The sequence below is a fragment of the Trachemys scripta genome, chromosome 1 (assembly GCF_013100865.1).
Source record: "Trachemys scripta elegans isolate TJP31775 chromosome 1, CAS_Tse_1.0, whole genome shotgun sequence".
NCBI lineage: Eukaryota > Metazoa > Chordata > Testudines > Emydidae > Trachemys > Trachemys scripta.
The window spans coordinates 208,058,347-208,075,721 of record NC_048298.1 but is presented as its reverse complement, the minus strand read 5'-3'; the positions used below and the strand labels follow the sequence as shown (position 1 = coordinate 208,075,721).

At 40.2% G+C, this 17,375-nt stretch overlaps 1 protein-coding gene across 1 annotated transcript in view; it reads left to right on the top strand.

Annotated features, from left to right (window-relative positions):
- PHEX (phosphate regulating endopeptidase homolog X-linked) overlaps nucleotides 1–17,375 on the top strand; it is a 136,489-nt gene that overhangs the window by 39,564 nt on the left and 79,550 nt on the right. The window contains exons 4-9 of the mRNA XM_034755287.1: nucleotides 809–895; nucleotides 3,131–3,357; nucleotides 6,786–6,854; nucleotides 8,281–8,397; nucleotides 10,100–10,183; nucleotides 10,494–10,639. Coding sequence (XP_034611178.1) covers nucleotides 809–895; nucleotides 3,131–3,357; nucleotides 6,786–6,854; nucleotides 8,281–8,397; nucleotides 10,100–10,183; nucleotides 10,494–10,639 — 730 coding nt within the window. The remainder of the gene's footprint in view (nucleotides 1–808; nucleotides 896–3,130; nucleotides 3,358–6,785; nucleotides 6,855–8,280; nucleotides 8,398–10,099; nucleotides 10,184–10,493; nucleotides 10,640–17,375) is intronic.

The window sequence follows — 17,375 nt, the reverse complement described above, 5'->3', positions numbered from 1 at the left end:
GGTGCTTCACTTCTCCCGCCTCCCAGGCTTGCGGCACCTAAGCTGATTGGCGCCGCAAGCCTGGGAGGCGGGAGAAGTGAAGCAGCAACAGCGTGCTCGGGGAGGAGGCGGGGCAGGGGTGAGCTGGGGCAGGGGGGGTGCCTCAGGGTGGGGGGTGGGAAGCTGCTGTGGGGGGGTGCCTCAGGGTGGAGTGGGGGAGCTGCCATGGGGGGGGGGACTCAGGGTGGGGGCTCGGGGGCGGGGGGGGCACACACAGTGGAAGTTTCACCTAGGGCACGAAACATCCTTCCACCGGCCCTGATGTGGACAGTGGTATGGTAAATTATTGGAAAAGGTAGTGGCCAAAAAATGAAAAGCTGGCCCTGGTAAATAGTGGTATAGAGCAGCATTGGCCCTGGAATGAAACGACTTGTTCAGCTACTTGCAAGATCTATCCTCCCCGACCCTGCCTTAAAAGAAAAAGGATGAGCTATATTCTGCAATGATTTTCACTTCCTTCATAATGCAGTTTTTAAAAAATTGTAACTCAAAGCTTGGGTTTTAAAGTTATTTGAAAGTCTCCTCCTTATTGGCTCTCTCCCCTCCCAACTCTTTAGAGTAACTCAGTTTAAGTACCCTGGAAGAGGTAAGGTTTGAGTCAACCCAGCTAGGATTTAAAACTGTTGTTTTGAGGAGATGAGTGGTATTTAGACCATGAAGTCATCCCATGATGATACATTTTCCAACCAGCGGCATGTTTAAAAAACAAACCAAACCCTGCATTTTCCAAGGCCTGGGAGAAACTTATTTTACTGTGTATGCTTCACAGCACTGCTACAGAAACCTATCAGCAAGAGACGGGACAGTGAAGCTATACAGAAAGCCAAGATCCTTTACTCATCATGTATGAATGAGAGTAAGTAACTTGATTTTATTTTGGGGCCTGGGTGGGCTGTATATTACCCATATTAGGCTCTGACGCGCTAACAGAAGAAAGCAGTAAAAGCTTAGGCCCAGACCCTGCGGTTGTACCCATGCAGGCCGTCATTTGTACTCACCGAACTCAGTGAGGCTCCAAGCAAATGAAAGATCCACTCACATGGATCCAATTGCAAGTTCAGAGTCTTGTTTTGTCAATAAAGTCAGGCAATGTGCCTCTGATTATACAAAGGCACAAGATACCATATTTACATAGTTCTCCTTTGAAAAGTGATTATGCATTAAGGGACTCTCAGAATGATGTGGGAGCATTGACTGACAGGTTAAATGAGTAAATTGTTTCATAGAATCCTCTGATGGGATTGTTCAGCTGGCAATTAAGGACCAGATGGCTCCAAACTTTACCATCTCGGCTTGTGCCCTCAGGCTTCTCGCTCTGAACCCCTGAGTCTATGTCAGATAGCCAGTTTTCAGGCTCTGCAATAAATATTTGTCATCCCTGCTCTTCAACACTAACGAAAGTCTCTCCTTTATTATCATACTAGTATGTACAGTTCTGGCCTGAGGATTTTGGAGAGCGTAAGTGAGGTGATACTTTGGGACACACCCCAAATTCAGTGGAGTCATTTGACATTAAAAGGATGGGTGGCAGAGTGAAGGAGATCAGGATCTTTAGGTCCCTCAGTCTTTTGCTGGCCCGCCCCTGCTTGTTCTCTTTGACCTTAGTGAATGACTTCCATCAAGTAGTTTTCATAAACAAGCTAGAAACAATGTTCATTTTTTCTAATGAAAATTGAAATTCTTCTTTGCATTCCTATTTCCTCTACATTGGGGCACCCAAATGGTAGGGCCCACAAGCCAACTCTTCAACTGGGCCCTGACAGCAGAACCCTCTCAAAGTATCTCCGGGATGGCTTGCAGTATTCCTTGCTCTCTCCTCTCATCAGTGCAGCTGTAGTGTCTACACCTGGCCCTAGCCTAGGTTGTGGTCTCTTGTAACTCTATGTCCACTTTCAACTCTCACAGTTTCTTCATCAGTCACATTTGTGTATGTCTCTAGAACCTCCACTGCCCAAAAATCTCATTCTGCCCTAATGTCTCCACAAGGTGCTGGTACTGTGAAATCTGTTTTACTTGTGGCTCTTCTGGATCAAATGCAGTTAACAATTTATCTTTAAAGTTTCTGGAATCTCTTGAGTCAGTTCCTTGAGGGGGTGGGGGATCAAACCTGGTAGACTTGGTTCCTCAACATTTTCCTCTGTTGTTCTCCCAGGATTTTTTTTTAGAAGTTGTTTCCACCCCCCGTCTTATGGAGTATTTATTTTCTGATGCTCCAACATGCTGTGAAGCTGACTGCCTACATGTTTTTTCTGTTGCACACTCCACTCCACTCTGTTGCACACTCTGGCCACTCCCACTCCCTCTCAATTTTGTTTGCAAATAGCAATCAAACTCCTATGCCAGTTGTTGAGCAATCACCAGCAGGATTTTGTCACTGCATGTTATTTCATTCCCTGTTAGCCCACAGCCATTATTTAAAAGGCAAGTTTTTCATCCCGTTTTCTTAAACAACAAATGACATTTCTGTCAGTCTTAGGGTGTTCCATAGAGTCCATCACTGTAGTCCTAAAATGATTCTTACTTTATATTTTAAATCTGACCTAGATTATCACTATGTATTATTTATCTGAAACATTTCTTCCATTGGCTATGATGAACATACCGTAGAATTAGAGTGTAGAGAGGTTTACATTCCAAGTACAGGCACAGTGCAGCTGAATGCAATGCAAGTTTCTCCTTGCCCAGGCTATCAATGCTTGATTTGGATAAACTGTGATAAAGGAGTCATATACACCTCTACCTCGATATAACGCTGTCCTCGGGAGCCAAAACAATCTTACCGCGTTATATCGAACTTGCTTTGCTCTACCGGAGTGCGCAGCCCCGGCCCTCTGGAGTACTGGTTTATCGCTTTATATCCGAATTCATGTTATATTGGATCGCGTTATATCGGAGTAGAGGTGTACTCTTATTTTCAGAGGCGTCTTTTCAGCAAAAGACCACCCAAGGCATTAGGTTTGAGCTATTCTGTTTAGTCTTGCCTAGAAATTTATCAGTCTATAAACCTTTCTATCTCATTGGCATGACTTTATACCCACTACTGGGTTTGAATTGCCTGGAACTTTAATGTTGGCACATCTTGTCATTTAAGATAAAATTGAAAAAGTTGATGCAAAGCCACTGTTAAGTATACTGAAGCATTCGCTGTTCCGTTGGCCTGTGCTGGAATCTAACATCGGACCTGAAGGACAATGGTCAGAAAGGAAGTTCAGCATGCTCCAGACCCTTGCAACTTTTCGTGGTCAGTACAGTAACTCTGTCTTCATCCGTTTGTATGTGGCTCCTGATGACAAAACCTCCAATAAACACATCTTAAAGGTACAGTATAACATTTCTAATATGCTACTTGTCATAGCTATGTGATCCATTTTAAAAAGTGAGTTCAATTCTGTGTTAATTTAAGTTTAGCTGTAACCGTTAGTACCCAGTGGTTTTTATATATACATGATCACCCATATATGGGAATTTAGAAGCCATTAGGTACCATGTGTTACACTATCATGGGTGAAAAATGTATGTAGATAGGATATTTTATTCCTTAATAGGGCAGAATTGTGAGTAAAATACATTCCTGATGAATCAATATCCAAGATCGATGTGGGTATCCAAATGAGGTCAGAATCTGATTCTTGATGGTTTTTGTGTCCTATATATTTGTGTGAGGAGGAATATTTTTTTCTGTGAAGATAAAAGATGGTGTATCATTTGCAAGTATTATAAATTTGGGATATTCCACTTCATTAGGCATTTAATTGGTGGCACTAATATATTGTCCTATATTGATATGTTGTCATTCATTTCATATGATCCCCAAACTCATTCATGCTTTAAATACAGGAGTCACTTAACCTTTCAGTGAAATGCAATCACTTCTGCAGTGTAACATGGCTGCAGGTTAGCAATTCATGCCAACACTACACAACAATTTAGGACAGTAAATGAATTAAAATATGTTACCTAGTTGTATCCTATTGAAACTTCAGGGGGAATTTAGGTAGGCAGGTTGTCACCAGGACAGGTAGAATTTAGGTAGGCAGGTTGTCACCTGGGTTAACATGTGAGACTTGGTCCAAATTTTTGTTGCTTTTTAACGAGAAAAAAACAACCCTAAACCATATAACCCAACCAACCAGTTACCAGCAATGAGATTGTATGTCTGTGCTAGAGAGAGTTAAAGGCAAAGTGGAAAGTGACCAGGCACAAAAGTGAAATAAAATGGGCGATCCTTATATAAAAGTTGCCTTCTGGGCATTACATAGATTGTGTAGGGATATTGTGGACCTTAACTTTTCTGATACTAGATTTGTTATTGATTCGGGGTCACAGTTTTCAAAACCAGGTCAGGGATTGCCAACTGACATAAATTTTTATATTCCTAACGTTCCCTTGAAGAGATTCTTTCCACTACTCATAGAGTCAATAGTAAATCAAGTTAACGAGCCACTTCCTTGTTTTCATTAGCGGATTCCCATGTACAGACTACTTGAATGATGTTCAGATACTTTGGCCAAAGGTCTTTTTCTAATGGGTGAAAGACTAGAATCTGTATAGGAAGTATTTTCCAAGAAGCTATTTAGGTAACCCAACTCACCCACATAAATTGTTGGTTGGGACAGATCCTTTTGCTAGTCTCCTAGTGATGGATTATATCTACTAGTGTGTCCACTGAATCTGTTTAGTAGTATTTAAGTGCATAACTTAACTGCACAGTCTGAATGACTGCTCATTGCTAATTTGATTAGAAGCTCGATTTGCAGAGTGCCTCTGCCAATATTCTGCTTAGTAACTAAATGTTTTAATTAATTCCAGGAGGGTAGAGGAGTAATGAAGTATTTAAATCTATTTACAGGAAGAGATATATTTTAACATTCTTAAGCTTTCTCTCTCAGCATTACAGGTTCATGAGCAATGTGGTTCAGATGAAATAAAAAACTCTACTCAAATCCAACCTGAACCTTTTCCTGAAGGCTAAAGAAATTGATTAGCTTTCCTTTGCTTGCTTTTTCTCAGATCTTTGCATTTCTTGGTTTCAACTAGAATATATTTCCAGCCCTAATGGAGCCAAGTATAAAAAAGTTTGGAAGAAATTCTGTTCTTCCAAGATCTCAAGCCTGATTTCTAGACCAAAAAAGAGTTGGCCAAGTTCAGATAAGCATTTCAATCATCGGATGATTACTTAAAACAAACAAAATCATCCAAGATCTACTGTTGCTGCTGTAGGTACTTTCTTTTCACTTGGACATGTTGAGAAATAGTACAGTGATATTGTTTCTCAGAAATCATAAAGCTGTTGAGTATCATTGCCACGTGTTTGTCAACAACTAGAGGAATCTTCCCAAGTTCCAATTGAGGAAATGATTTCTATGAATTATTTGTATTATTCTGTATAAGATATGTTACAAAAGCTTTCAAATAGCAGGTGATATAGAAATGACAACATTTATGTATTTGACACTCTGGTTGTTTTTATTTATTTCAAATTCTAAAAAAAAAAAATCACACATTTAAACCTCCCACCAAATTTAATAAATATAAATATGCTATATTGCTATTATTTGTTTCCTTCTGTTTCTAAAAATGTGCTTGTGTAAAACTATATACTTAAATCTAATGTTTGTTCATTGGGCAGCGCATCATATTTTTTAAAAACAAAATTCTGCAGAGTAGTAATCTTGCAGCAACAATACCGCTGCTGGTGGCCTCATCAATATATTATTCAGTGTTTTGAAATTGATTGTGCCTTCAAAATGGGCATCTGTACCTCAGTCTAACATGAGCCAATATAGTGCTTTGGGAAAAATGAGAGTTTCCAGAAGTAATTTAAAAAAAATTGACTTCAGAGGGAGTTTGCCTGATAAAGGACTTGCAGCAATATGCAAATATCCCGGCATGATTATTTCATCCTGCAGAACAAATATAAATCAGTGTGAACCTTAAACGTGCTGTAAAAAGACTCTCTGAAAAAGGTTTCAGCACCATCTTTTCAACAGTAGGACAATCTCATTTATATTGCAGGTGGTGATTTGTTTATTTCTTGGGGCTTCTAAAGCTTCATTGAGTATAATGGAGTTGAGGTCAGTCCAAGTGTGGTTAATGCCATGCAGTGCACTTTAAAGTTTTCTGCTTGTGGGAGTTCCTGTGGGATTTATCACAATGTTGCACAATTGATTGTATGTTAGTGTTATAGGACAGCGTAACAGGGCGGTGTGCCCCTTTAAGGGTCAGGGGAGCCGGGGAGCAGCCTGTCCTATTCTGAAGAGGAGCCCAGCAGGCAGGTGCTGGGAATCATCTGTCCCAGCCAGACAACATTTAGTGATTGGTGCTAATGGATCCCAGTCAGGGGATATAATTGAGGGCCCCAGTTCATGAGGCTGGTTGGGACCAGGAGAAGTCTCAGAATGCACACTCTGGCTGCAGTAGATGGCTGCAAGAGAGCAGGAAAGTCCTGAGAACCCCCCCTGCGCTGGGCTAAGGTCCAGTACCTTAAGGTCTTGCAGGCCAGAGAGCCCTACAATCTTAGCTGAAGAACATGTTACAGTTTTTTGTGTTAAAGAGTCCCGAAGAGCTGGACTCTTGGGCATGGCCAGTTGTTTATCCTAAACTGGTGATCAGATCCACTAGCCCCTATATCACCTATTCTAACAACCAGAAAAATACCTCTCTTATTGATGGCAGTTAATTGTGTGTATGTGTGTAATACAGACTATATAAGGAGTATTATATAGTTTTCCTGTTTATTTTAACAGCTAGACCAAGCAACCCTGTCTCTAACCGCACGGGAAGATTACCTTGATAATACCACAGAAGCTAAATCTGTAAGTATTAGTAACTTGAGCTTTGATAAATCATTTTCCCACTATGAATTTTTTCTTTTTAGCTGAGCTCCAAATTGAGATTGGGCTCTGTGGTTTGCTATTTATGCTTGTTTATACTACAGTTAATTGCACGTCTCTTGTTCTCATCCAGAGTATTCTTCATTTTAGAAAAATTATAAAAATAAAAATTTAGCTCTGCATTTCCTCTGAACCAAACCTGAACCTTATAGTAAGTTTTGGCTTGGTTCAATTAAACTATGTAAAATGATCTAATGTCTCTAAGCACCAACACTGTATTAAGTTCTGGTATTTTAGATCATTATTGTCAAATACATTTAGATGTATTTAATCCCAGAATGAGGAGACCGTCAATAGGTTCCAAGGTCTTCAGTTTCTTTTCTTCCTATGGCCCCTTCCAAACCTCTTCATGCTCACAGTTGAGTAGGGATTGCAAGATCCAAAAGTGTTCAATGATTATCCCAATATTTAGTACTTGCAGCACCTTTCCCCCTAAGTATGAGGGAAATTATGCAATGTCCAGCACCTGTAGCCCCAGACTCTATAAATATATCCCCACAATCTTCATGGGGCAGTGGTGATTGCCCTCATCCAAGTTCTGACCCTTTTCCTTCCCCCGCCCAGCTCTCAGGTGAGCTAGTGAGTTTTCCAGTGGCATCCCTCTGGCCAGGTGGTGTCTCCAGTGAACTACATCTACCAGAAGGTGAAATATGTAGTTAATTGGAGTATAATTTTATTCCTGTCTTGAATGCTGGCTGATAGGATTCCACCAGATGTCCTCCAAGACATCAGAGGACCTAGGGCATCCAAAAGCTCAGTGCAAGACTGGAGGACGGGAGTGAGTTGTTGCAGAGAGATCATTCTAGGAATATATTTTCTATACAAATATACATATTCAATTCCTTTGTAAGGGTTTGCCTACACACAGACTTAGTGCACAGCGAGCTGGGGTGTAAATCTACAGCACACTATCTTACCATGAACTGACCATGTGGATCCTGCTACTGCATGCTGTTTGATACAGTAGTAGGTCAAAGCACTATAGTGAACTTTTAGTCTACCGGGCCATTAGTGCATGGTATGCTAGTGTGCTGTAGATTTACAGCTTGGCTTGGTGTATACTAACTCTCTGAGCTCTAACATCTGTAGGTATGTCTCAATCCAACACACACATGCCATTTGGTATGTTTTGAAAGCTATATTCAGTGAACCACAGAGCGATCCTGTCAGCACAATACCTGTTATGGCGTTATTTCCCTGGTTCTCCTGCGGTGGAATCAAGCCAGGCTCACAAAATGCTTATCTTCCACTTGAAACAATGACTTAAATGCAGAATACTTTTCTTTTTACTGCTACAGCCACCCTCAGAAGTAACTGCAATGCTCATTTCATTCTTCTTTCTCTTCAGTACAGAGAAGCCTTTTTGCAGTTCATGGTTGATATTGCAGTGCTTTTGGGTGCTAATGCCTCACGGGCAGAGTCTGATATGAAGTCAGTTCTGAAACTGGAAATTAAAATAGCTGAGGTTAGTAATTTTATAATGTGTAATTGTAACTAACTGCTAAAAAGATACATGAATTGGAACAATACTATATTACTGGTTTTCCTTTGTGCAATTATTTTATATTAACAAACTTTGTAACATTTCTTGAAAGGTGAAGTGGAGGAGTAGAAGCAGTAGTGAAAGTATGAAAAAGAAAAGCCCAAAGCAAACCTTCTGCATTAGTTGACTGTTAACTCAGAAATCTGTCCTGAAATAACCAACCATGGGAGTATAGTCTATCCTTTAAATCTGCAAAATAATTATTAGTTTGAGTTTTGATGTAGGCTGTTTTAGTTAAATGTGTCCCTTGTAGTGCAATCAGCTGGGCAATGTATTATCATTAACTTATGCTTGTGAGGAAGGTTGAAGTAATTGTCGAAGTAATACCATTAAGTATTATTACAAACAGTTTTACGTCTAGCTTTCCTGTTGAAATATTTTGTTGTCTTTTAGAACATTATAGCCACCTGAATTGTGTGGGCTCTTGTTTGTTCAATTACAGAATGATGAGTTTAGTCAATCAATATTCCATTTGTATCTGTGTGAAAAATGAGGCCATAGTAGGAAAATGGATCCCTCCTCACTCTATAGAATTTATACTTGCTTTTTACCCATAAACCTCCTAGATTTGTCAGATGTCGGGGGGTGGTACCTGTGGGCATGGAGAAAAATGGAAGTTTAAGCAGGAAAAAGTGGGAAGATTTTAGGGAGTAGAGCCTGTGGGGAGTGGGGGAAGAAAAAGATGACATATGTGAGGGGCAGTGGGGGAAGGGAATTAAAATATCTGAGGAAAGTCATATTTTCTGTATGGCTTAAGCAAAAGCCAGAGAAACTTGGTTTGGGAGTTTGGGTTGGAAAACTGCCATTAGTTTGGTTGGTCTGGAGTCTTGCCATCTGTGTACTGTTTAGTTTCAACGGAGTCCATTGTATAGAAATTACCTTAGAATTAGGCTGGAACCAGCATCTGAAATCCTAACACCCTTGAGGACATTTTGAACTGGATCTGAACTTTGTGCTTGGACTATTTTTTTTATTATGGACAAACTGAAACCTTGGAATCTGGATAATCCTCATAATTTATGAATGGGCCTAGATTTCTCTGTAGTATTTATTTTTGACCAGATGCTTTTGAGGAGATGGAATGAAGTGAAGAAGTATTAATGGGCTAAATCTGGCTCTCACTTCTGCTGCTAAAAATTTGATTGGAGTGACTAGTAATTTAATGTGATGTAATTGGAGCAAAATTTGGCTCAATTTTTAAAAGAAAAAATAGTGGATAAATTCATAGAATCGGAATGGACCTCAGGAGGTCATCTAGTCCAACCCCCTGCTCAAAGCAGGACCAATCCCCAGACAAATTTTTACCCCAGTTCCCTAAATGGCCCCCTCAAGGATTGAACTCACAACCTTGGGTTTAGCAGGCCAATGCTCAAACTACTGAGCTATCCCTCCCTACATGCAGCTTCATGTATGCACCGAAGTGTAATAAGTTAAAATAGCATTAGTTAGTTTTTGGTTTAGGATAGCTGACTTTCCTTTGAGGATCAGGAGGCAATTTGTTGCTATGAACTACTTTTTTTTTTTTGCAGCTAGACTGAGATAGTTCTCACTTCGTTAATACCTATCATATGATTTGTAAGAGAAGGATGTTTAAAATATATTTCTTTTCATTTATGTTCTCTAGATAATGATTCCACAGGAGAATCGAACCAGTGAGACTATGTACAATAGAATGAACATATCTGAACTTAGCACCATGATCCCTCAGGTTGGTGGAAGTTAACTGGAAAATAGCTCTAATGTCTGGACTATGTAACTCACCATTTACAACTAAAGGTGCTTCAAATGTGCATGGGATAGCATTTTAAATGAACATTAGTACAAACAGATGTTCTTTAGTATAATTGTTGTTTTAAACACAGCTGCATCTTTAAGTGCCATACTATTTGCCATGATGAAATTAAATATTTTAAATGAGCAAAAACCTGTGTGTCATTTAACTGAACCCTGCCAATTAATTATGTCTGATCTTCCCTGTTTGTCAAATGTATTAACTGAGCTTTTCTTTGTCCTTTCAGTTTGACTGGCTGGGATATATCAAGAAGGTGATTGACACTAAACTCTACCCTCACCTTCAAGATCTAGGTCCTTCAGAAAATGTGATTGTCCGTGTGCCCCAGTACTTCAAAGACTTGTTCAGGATACTAGAAAAAGAAAGGAAAAAGTGAGGATTATTATTATGTTTTGTAGATTCCAAGGCCAGAAGGGACTGTTGTGATCATCTAGTCTGACCTCCTATATAACACAGGCCATAGACCTTTCCCAAAATAACTCCTGGAGTGTATCTTTATTTTTTATTATTATTTTTTTTTTAAAAGCACTCAATCTTGCATTTAAAAAGTGCCAGTGATAGAGACTCCACCACAATTCTTGGTAAATTGTTCAAATGGTTAATTACCCTCACTGTTAAAAATGTGTACTTTATTTCCAGTCTGAATATGTCTATGTCTAGCTTTAACTTCCAGCCATTGGACTGTGTTATACCTTTGTCTGCTGTATTACATTGTGCATTCAACTACACTCAAAAGGGTGGGCCAAATCCGGGGCATTTCAATGAGAATCTCAGATGTTCAGCACTCTCTTGGCTCAAGTCTTTACTCAGGCAAACCTCCCATTTGGTTTTGCTTGAATAAAGGCTGAAGAATACAAGCCTTGTAGGTGGTAATGCAATTTCTAACTTCAAATAAAAAAAGTGAAATAAAAAAAGAACTTGCAGTGAGGCTTGCAATTACAGGTGCATCCAGCTCACCATTCTAATATACGTTTAAGGCTTGATTGTCCATGGCTTTGTATCTTGTGTAGTCATTTACTGCTGTGATATGGATGTGTAAAATGCTACTAGATCAGAATGGTAGCATTTTGCACCCACTTTGCTCAGGGGTACAAGACATGGAAGAACAGTCCCTTAGTATAGAGAAAAATGTATATACTTGAATTGTTTGACTTTGCAATACTCCTTTATTACTGAAACTGACTAACAGTTTATGAATTACTCTGTTGAGCTACTTGTTTAATGATTGCCTCTTACCATCCACCTTTTTCTTTTTGGTTGAATGTCTTTCTAAAAACAGTTTATTGCTAAGCATGCAATAATATTACCTGGTCAGAGCATGTCAAACTAAAGTCATCTACATAACAACTAAAAAATACTAGAACAAGGCAGAAACTTTATTCTGATGTTATTGCACTGTATTTCTTCTCTTAATAAGAACATATTTTAAAAAATTCATAATACTTGTAAAATATCAGGAATACTAAAAATAAAAATTAGTGTTTGTTCAACTGCCAAACAATCAGCTATCATAACCTACTTTAAACAATTCAAACAGACACGACCACAGAATTTCTCCTTCAAATGACTGAATAATACGCATTGTGCGGCCCCGATTCTCCATTGCCTTGTGCCTTGGAAAGTCAGTTTCATACATGCAAAGTGAGTATAAAATACTTATTTGGTAGCATTTTACACCAACTGCATATGTACAAGGCAATGGAGAATTGGTCCCTTTATGTGTATGTTTTGTATTCTATTACTATAAAGCAAAGAGGCTCATTTTATTTACTTCAGTGTCCCATCCTGTAAGGTGCTGGGAGGATTGGGTCCTACGGCTTAACTAAGAGCTAGATCTCCCTAGCCTTTATGTAGGGGCACAACAGAGGGGAGGGAGTAAAGAACTTTCCCTCTCTTGTGAGGCTGGCATATGGGCTGGGCACAGGTGCAGGCCCTGTGTTCAGTGGAGTGCCAGTACTACTCCCTAACTATTGCCCTTGGGCATAGGGTGCCCCAAAGAAAGCAGAAAGTGCGGGAGTAGACAAAGCCATGACTTTGTTTCCCCACACTCCATGCACTGAGCTTCATCCCTTAAGGAGGGCAGCAGTTTGTGAGAGTCATCAATACAAGCTATGCTTACACTGTGCAATCTAGTCCTAAGAAAATTGATTCATATGTTGTTAGAAATGGTAAATTATAGCATGATGACTTAAACATAAATACATTTATTCAGTTACTTTAATATGGCCGTTGTTACTCACATGTTTGTCAAAGATACAAATACATTAATACAGAACATCCATTCAAAGATTCACTACATAGTAACAAAAAAGCTTTTTTAGGACTCTTTAGGATGTCACAATTGGCTCTGAAAGTTAGTTTATTATCTAGTTTGGAAAAAATAGTAACAGGAAAGAAAACCTCTCCTTTTCCACCACCCGAATAAGTGTAGAGCAATACACAGAGCCTTACATCTGCCTAAATGGTGAATAAGTTCAAGGATAAATGCTTAAATATCATATTTTATATAGCAGGTGAATGTCAGAAAGGAGTTTAAACAGCAAAATTAATGCAAACAACGCGGACTTGATTTCAGATTGTCACAGTAAATATGTGTTAATATTTCTATGTTAATATATTCCCCTTGATTCCTTCTAAAGTCCCAGTCGTATTTCAGTGGTTATAACATAAATTAATTTCTGAATCACTTCAGGAGATATAGTATCATTAGTGGCGCCAGGTGAATAGTAAGAAAAATTATTTGTGGATATTTCTATGGCATCTAAATAGGATTTTCACTTTGACTGAGTTCCATCCCTTTTCAGGCACAAAATTGTTGTTATTATTATGAGCAGCAGTAGACCAGGACTATGGTAGAAAGTGCTGTACAAACACAGAAAAAAAGACTGCCCCAGCTCCAAAGAGTTGTACAATCGAAGTAAATGAAATTTGTTTCAGATAGAGGAAGAAGCAGCTTAAAGGTTAGGTCATCCATTCTGAGAACGGGAACAATATCATGCGAATTAAGTGACAAATCACTCAAGTTGAATATTGAACTGAACCCCAGGTATGGATTATTCAATGAAGTATTCACAGAGAATTTTTTGTAAGCAATCCACATATTGAAAACTATTTCCTCCGAGCACTCACTGGACCCTTTTGAATAGTGAACAAATTCATTAAAATTGCAGTCTGATTGGAGACAGCACAAAAACCAGAATAGGAGCTAAATTCATTGCATGAATTTTTCACAGGCCATTATTCACTCAGCTCTAATCCGTTCACGGTAACTCCAGTGAAATTTAATCAAGATATTGTATGGTATGCCTTGGGAATCTTAGATATTAACTTACATCTGTTATATAAGGAATCTGTTCTTTCCTCAATGCCTGTTTCACTTTTGTTAAGGAGAATTTGTGTACATTGAGAGAAGAACAGTCCCATGTATAACCTGAGAGCAATAAAGGGATTTGTATCCCAAATACAAATCTTTGTAACCAGGGCCGGCTCCAGGCACCAGCCCACCAAGCTTGTGCTTGGGGCGGCACCTGGAGGGGGGCGGTGCAGTTCTCCGGCTCCGGCCGCCGGGGAGAGCGGAGACCCGGCTGGGCTCTCCGCCCTCCTCCCGGCGCTCTGGTCACCGGGGAGAGCGGAGCCGCGGCAGGCTCTCCGCCCTCCCCCCAGCGCTCTGGCCACCAGGGACAGCGGAGCCGCGGCGGGCTCGCCACCCTCTTCCCGGCACTCTGGCTGCCGGGGAGAGCGGAGCCCCGGCCGGGCTCTCCGCCCTCCTCCCGGGGCTCCGACCGCCCTCCCCCTGGCACTCTGGCCGGTCGGGGAGAACGGCCTGCGGCCGGGCTCGGTGCCCTCCCCTGCTGCGCTGGGGGGCGGGCGGGGGGCGGCGGGAGGCTTTTTTGCCTGGGGCGGCAAAAAAGCCAGAGCCGGCCCTGTTTGTAATTGTTACAATATCAATGATTATAACCCTAACGGAACTCAAACTGAAGAACTACTTTCCTGCTGCTTATCCTACTGGTCTGGCAAAAGACAAATAACTAACACTCACTCTTCCATAGAACATAATGGAATAAACTTTTAGAAAACTTGAAGCCTAGTATTCTCTTTACACTTCAGGATGCTCCTGCTAAATTAGTTGTGGATATACCCCTGCTGGAGTATGGTGTAGAGAGGTTTAGAAGTGCTCAGAATTTGGTTCCATAATTCAGTTAGGAATGCAAAAATGCATGCACAGCTTATGCCCCTCAAGGAAGTCCATTAGTTGGAAAACATGGATCTATTTGTTGAGCTTGTATTAAAACTGTCTATCAATAAATATAGATAGAAATGCTAGCATGATGTCACAAAATCCTAGGATTTTATGTAGGTCATCAACTTTATTCGCTGCCAAGGCATTATTGTTCCTTACAGTGTTATCACAAATGTGTGATCTAGTTCGAAATGTCCCAGGAAACAAGGTTTCTACCACTTCCTTTGGGAGACTATACCACAAACTAACAGACCGCTTTGTTAAGAAATAATCATCCTAAACTTTCCATCTGTAGCAATCATTTATCAGTCAAAGTGGGACAAAATGTAATCTTCCCAAGGGTTACAATAACAAGGACTTTAGTTACACAGAACTTGGATCTGGGACTTGTGTGTTCTATTCTAGAACTACATCTCAGTGTGGGAAGCAAGATAAATAGCTCACATTCTCTGTGCCTCAGTTTCACCATTGGTAAACTTGGCATATTAGTTGCCTCCTTCACACTGGCATTGTGCAAATTAAATAATTTGTAAAGCATTCTGAGAGGCTTAAGTGAATGGCAACACAGAAGTAAAAAGTACTATTGTTTTAAACCAAAGTGGTGAAATTAGCCCCATCTATCTCTATTCTTTTTGTACTTTGTGTACTGGCCGAAGAGACAAAGAATAGAAGCCAAGGATTGGTAAATAGGTTCAGATAAAATATGAACCCTGCCCTTCCCTCTTCCCCACGCTCTTGAAAACAGAATAACCAATCCTCATCCAGAGTTTGAAATGAAACCATTTTCATTGCTTTATATTTTTGTGTAGCAGGGGATTCAAATACTAGTTCAAAAAGAAAGTACCAGAGATCTCATCAAAGCACCCATTCTTGGAAGGTGTCCAGCCCAATTTTTCAGATCCAGTTCAAATAAGATTTGGATAATCTTCATGTATTTATCTAAACTCAGCCCCACCTCCATATCACTGACTTGATCCAAAAGCTACTGAAATCAATGGAACTACTTCCATTGATATCAATGGGCTTTGGATCAGGCCTATTTTTGAAGTTCATCCATCACTAGTTACATTCCCCACCCTTTTATTTTAACTCAGAACAGATTTCCTAACCCATAATCAAGGATAAATACCACCCAAGGTGGAGCAAGAACTGCACACAAAGGAGAATTAAATTTCTGTGGCATTTAAGTGCTAAATTGTAAAATGTAATTGCCTCATGGTAGTGGTCTTTCTACATGGGGTTTTCTCCTTATAAGAATTTTAATGAAAATTAAGCCTTTTATCATTTTAATCCACAGGAATCCTGCAAATACTTTTCTAGATTCTAATAAAATGCAGGGACTTAATAGGTATTGCAGGAGCATGGATGCAGCCGCGCTGAAGCGCTTTGAAACTGATAAATGTGAGGCTTGTGGAAATTAGCTCACTTGCAGAAATTTTACTGAGTAGGCACTTACAGCATACTTCAGTTTGTCATTGCTTCAGGAAACCTCACATTGACCAAACATTTTTTGTGAAAGACCTGCTATTTTGAGGTATCATTATTGATCCTGGAGTATATTTTTGTTTCTGATTCAATTCATTCAATCACGACAAAAAGAACTGTTCAAAGTCTTGTAACCTGAGCTCATGCAAGCTAATCTTCTTGATGACATTATATATTAGACATGTATATTTCTAATCACTGAAAAAACATCCAACAGACACAATATATTATACGATTACATGGACATTTACATACAGGAGGGCAGATGATTGCCACCTAGATCCTAGTGAAGGGTTCCCTCCATGCATGGGATATCAACCCCCACATGTGGAAGGAGACTTGGATGTTGCCATGACACTGTCCCTCTCCCTTCAGACCCATGAAGGTCTTGCCACAGTAGGAGAAGACAGGAAAAGGGGAAGCTTGGGAGAAAGGAGTGATCAGGCTGAGGGTGAAGCCAGGGCAGGTGGTTCTTAGCCCTGCTCTGACCATATGGATCTTTCCTGGAAAAGGAAGCTTATCTGTGAGGGTAGCCACTGCTGGGGAACCTCATGGCTCCAGGGCATTCAGTGTCAGTGCTCAGGTAAAGGGATTCCTTGTGGATGGCTTTGGCCTCTCTCAGAGCTCCTGGGAAACACCAGGTTTGAGGTGCGCCCCACAGCCCTTGCCCCAGGAAGGCAAATCTTTCCTATGCCTCATAGGATGCTATGGCGAAATATTCACAAGGGAACCTTCAAAGAGTTGTCCTTATTCCAACCTGCCTCCTTCAGTTTTCAATACAGAAGTGGTGCAGTCTGTCTGATCATATAATAGAGCTCATTACTTTATCTTCAGTCATAAATGCTTCCCAAATTATCCTGTTCCCCTTTTCTTAATCGTGACTTTTGCTAAAGACACTCATGCGCACTCCAAGTGCATGTGATCAGGGGCAAATCTTTAGTGAATAAGTTACTATGATTCACACTTGTGTATGACTGTACCAGTGTGTTTAGGGCATTGCTGTAGAATACTTCAGTGTTTTTGAGAGGGTAAAATCTAAATTCCTCACCTTGATTTTACAGTGCACATATGTCTCATACAGCAGGTGCTAGTTACCCCATCACAGTAACCATACACATTGGATTTGAGAGTGTGTTGTTTAATGTTTAGAGAAGGGTAACAGGAGTTGGGTCTCCTGGGAGGGTTGGACAAGTTGCTCCTATCTATCTTTCAATCCCTCTAGTATCTGGGCGCTTAAGCTCTCTCTGTGTTTCAGTTTATCCATCTACAAAGTGGGGATAGTAATATTTGACTACAGTCATTCTCAGAGTGCTAATGAAGAAATGCTTGTAAAGCACCTTGATATTTTCAGATGAAAGGTGCTAATACAAGGGTGACCGGACA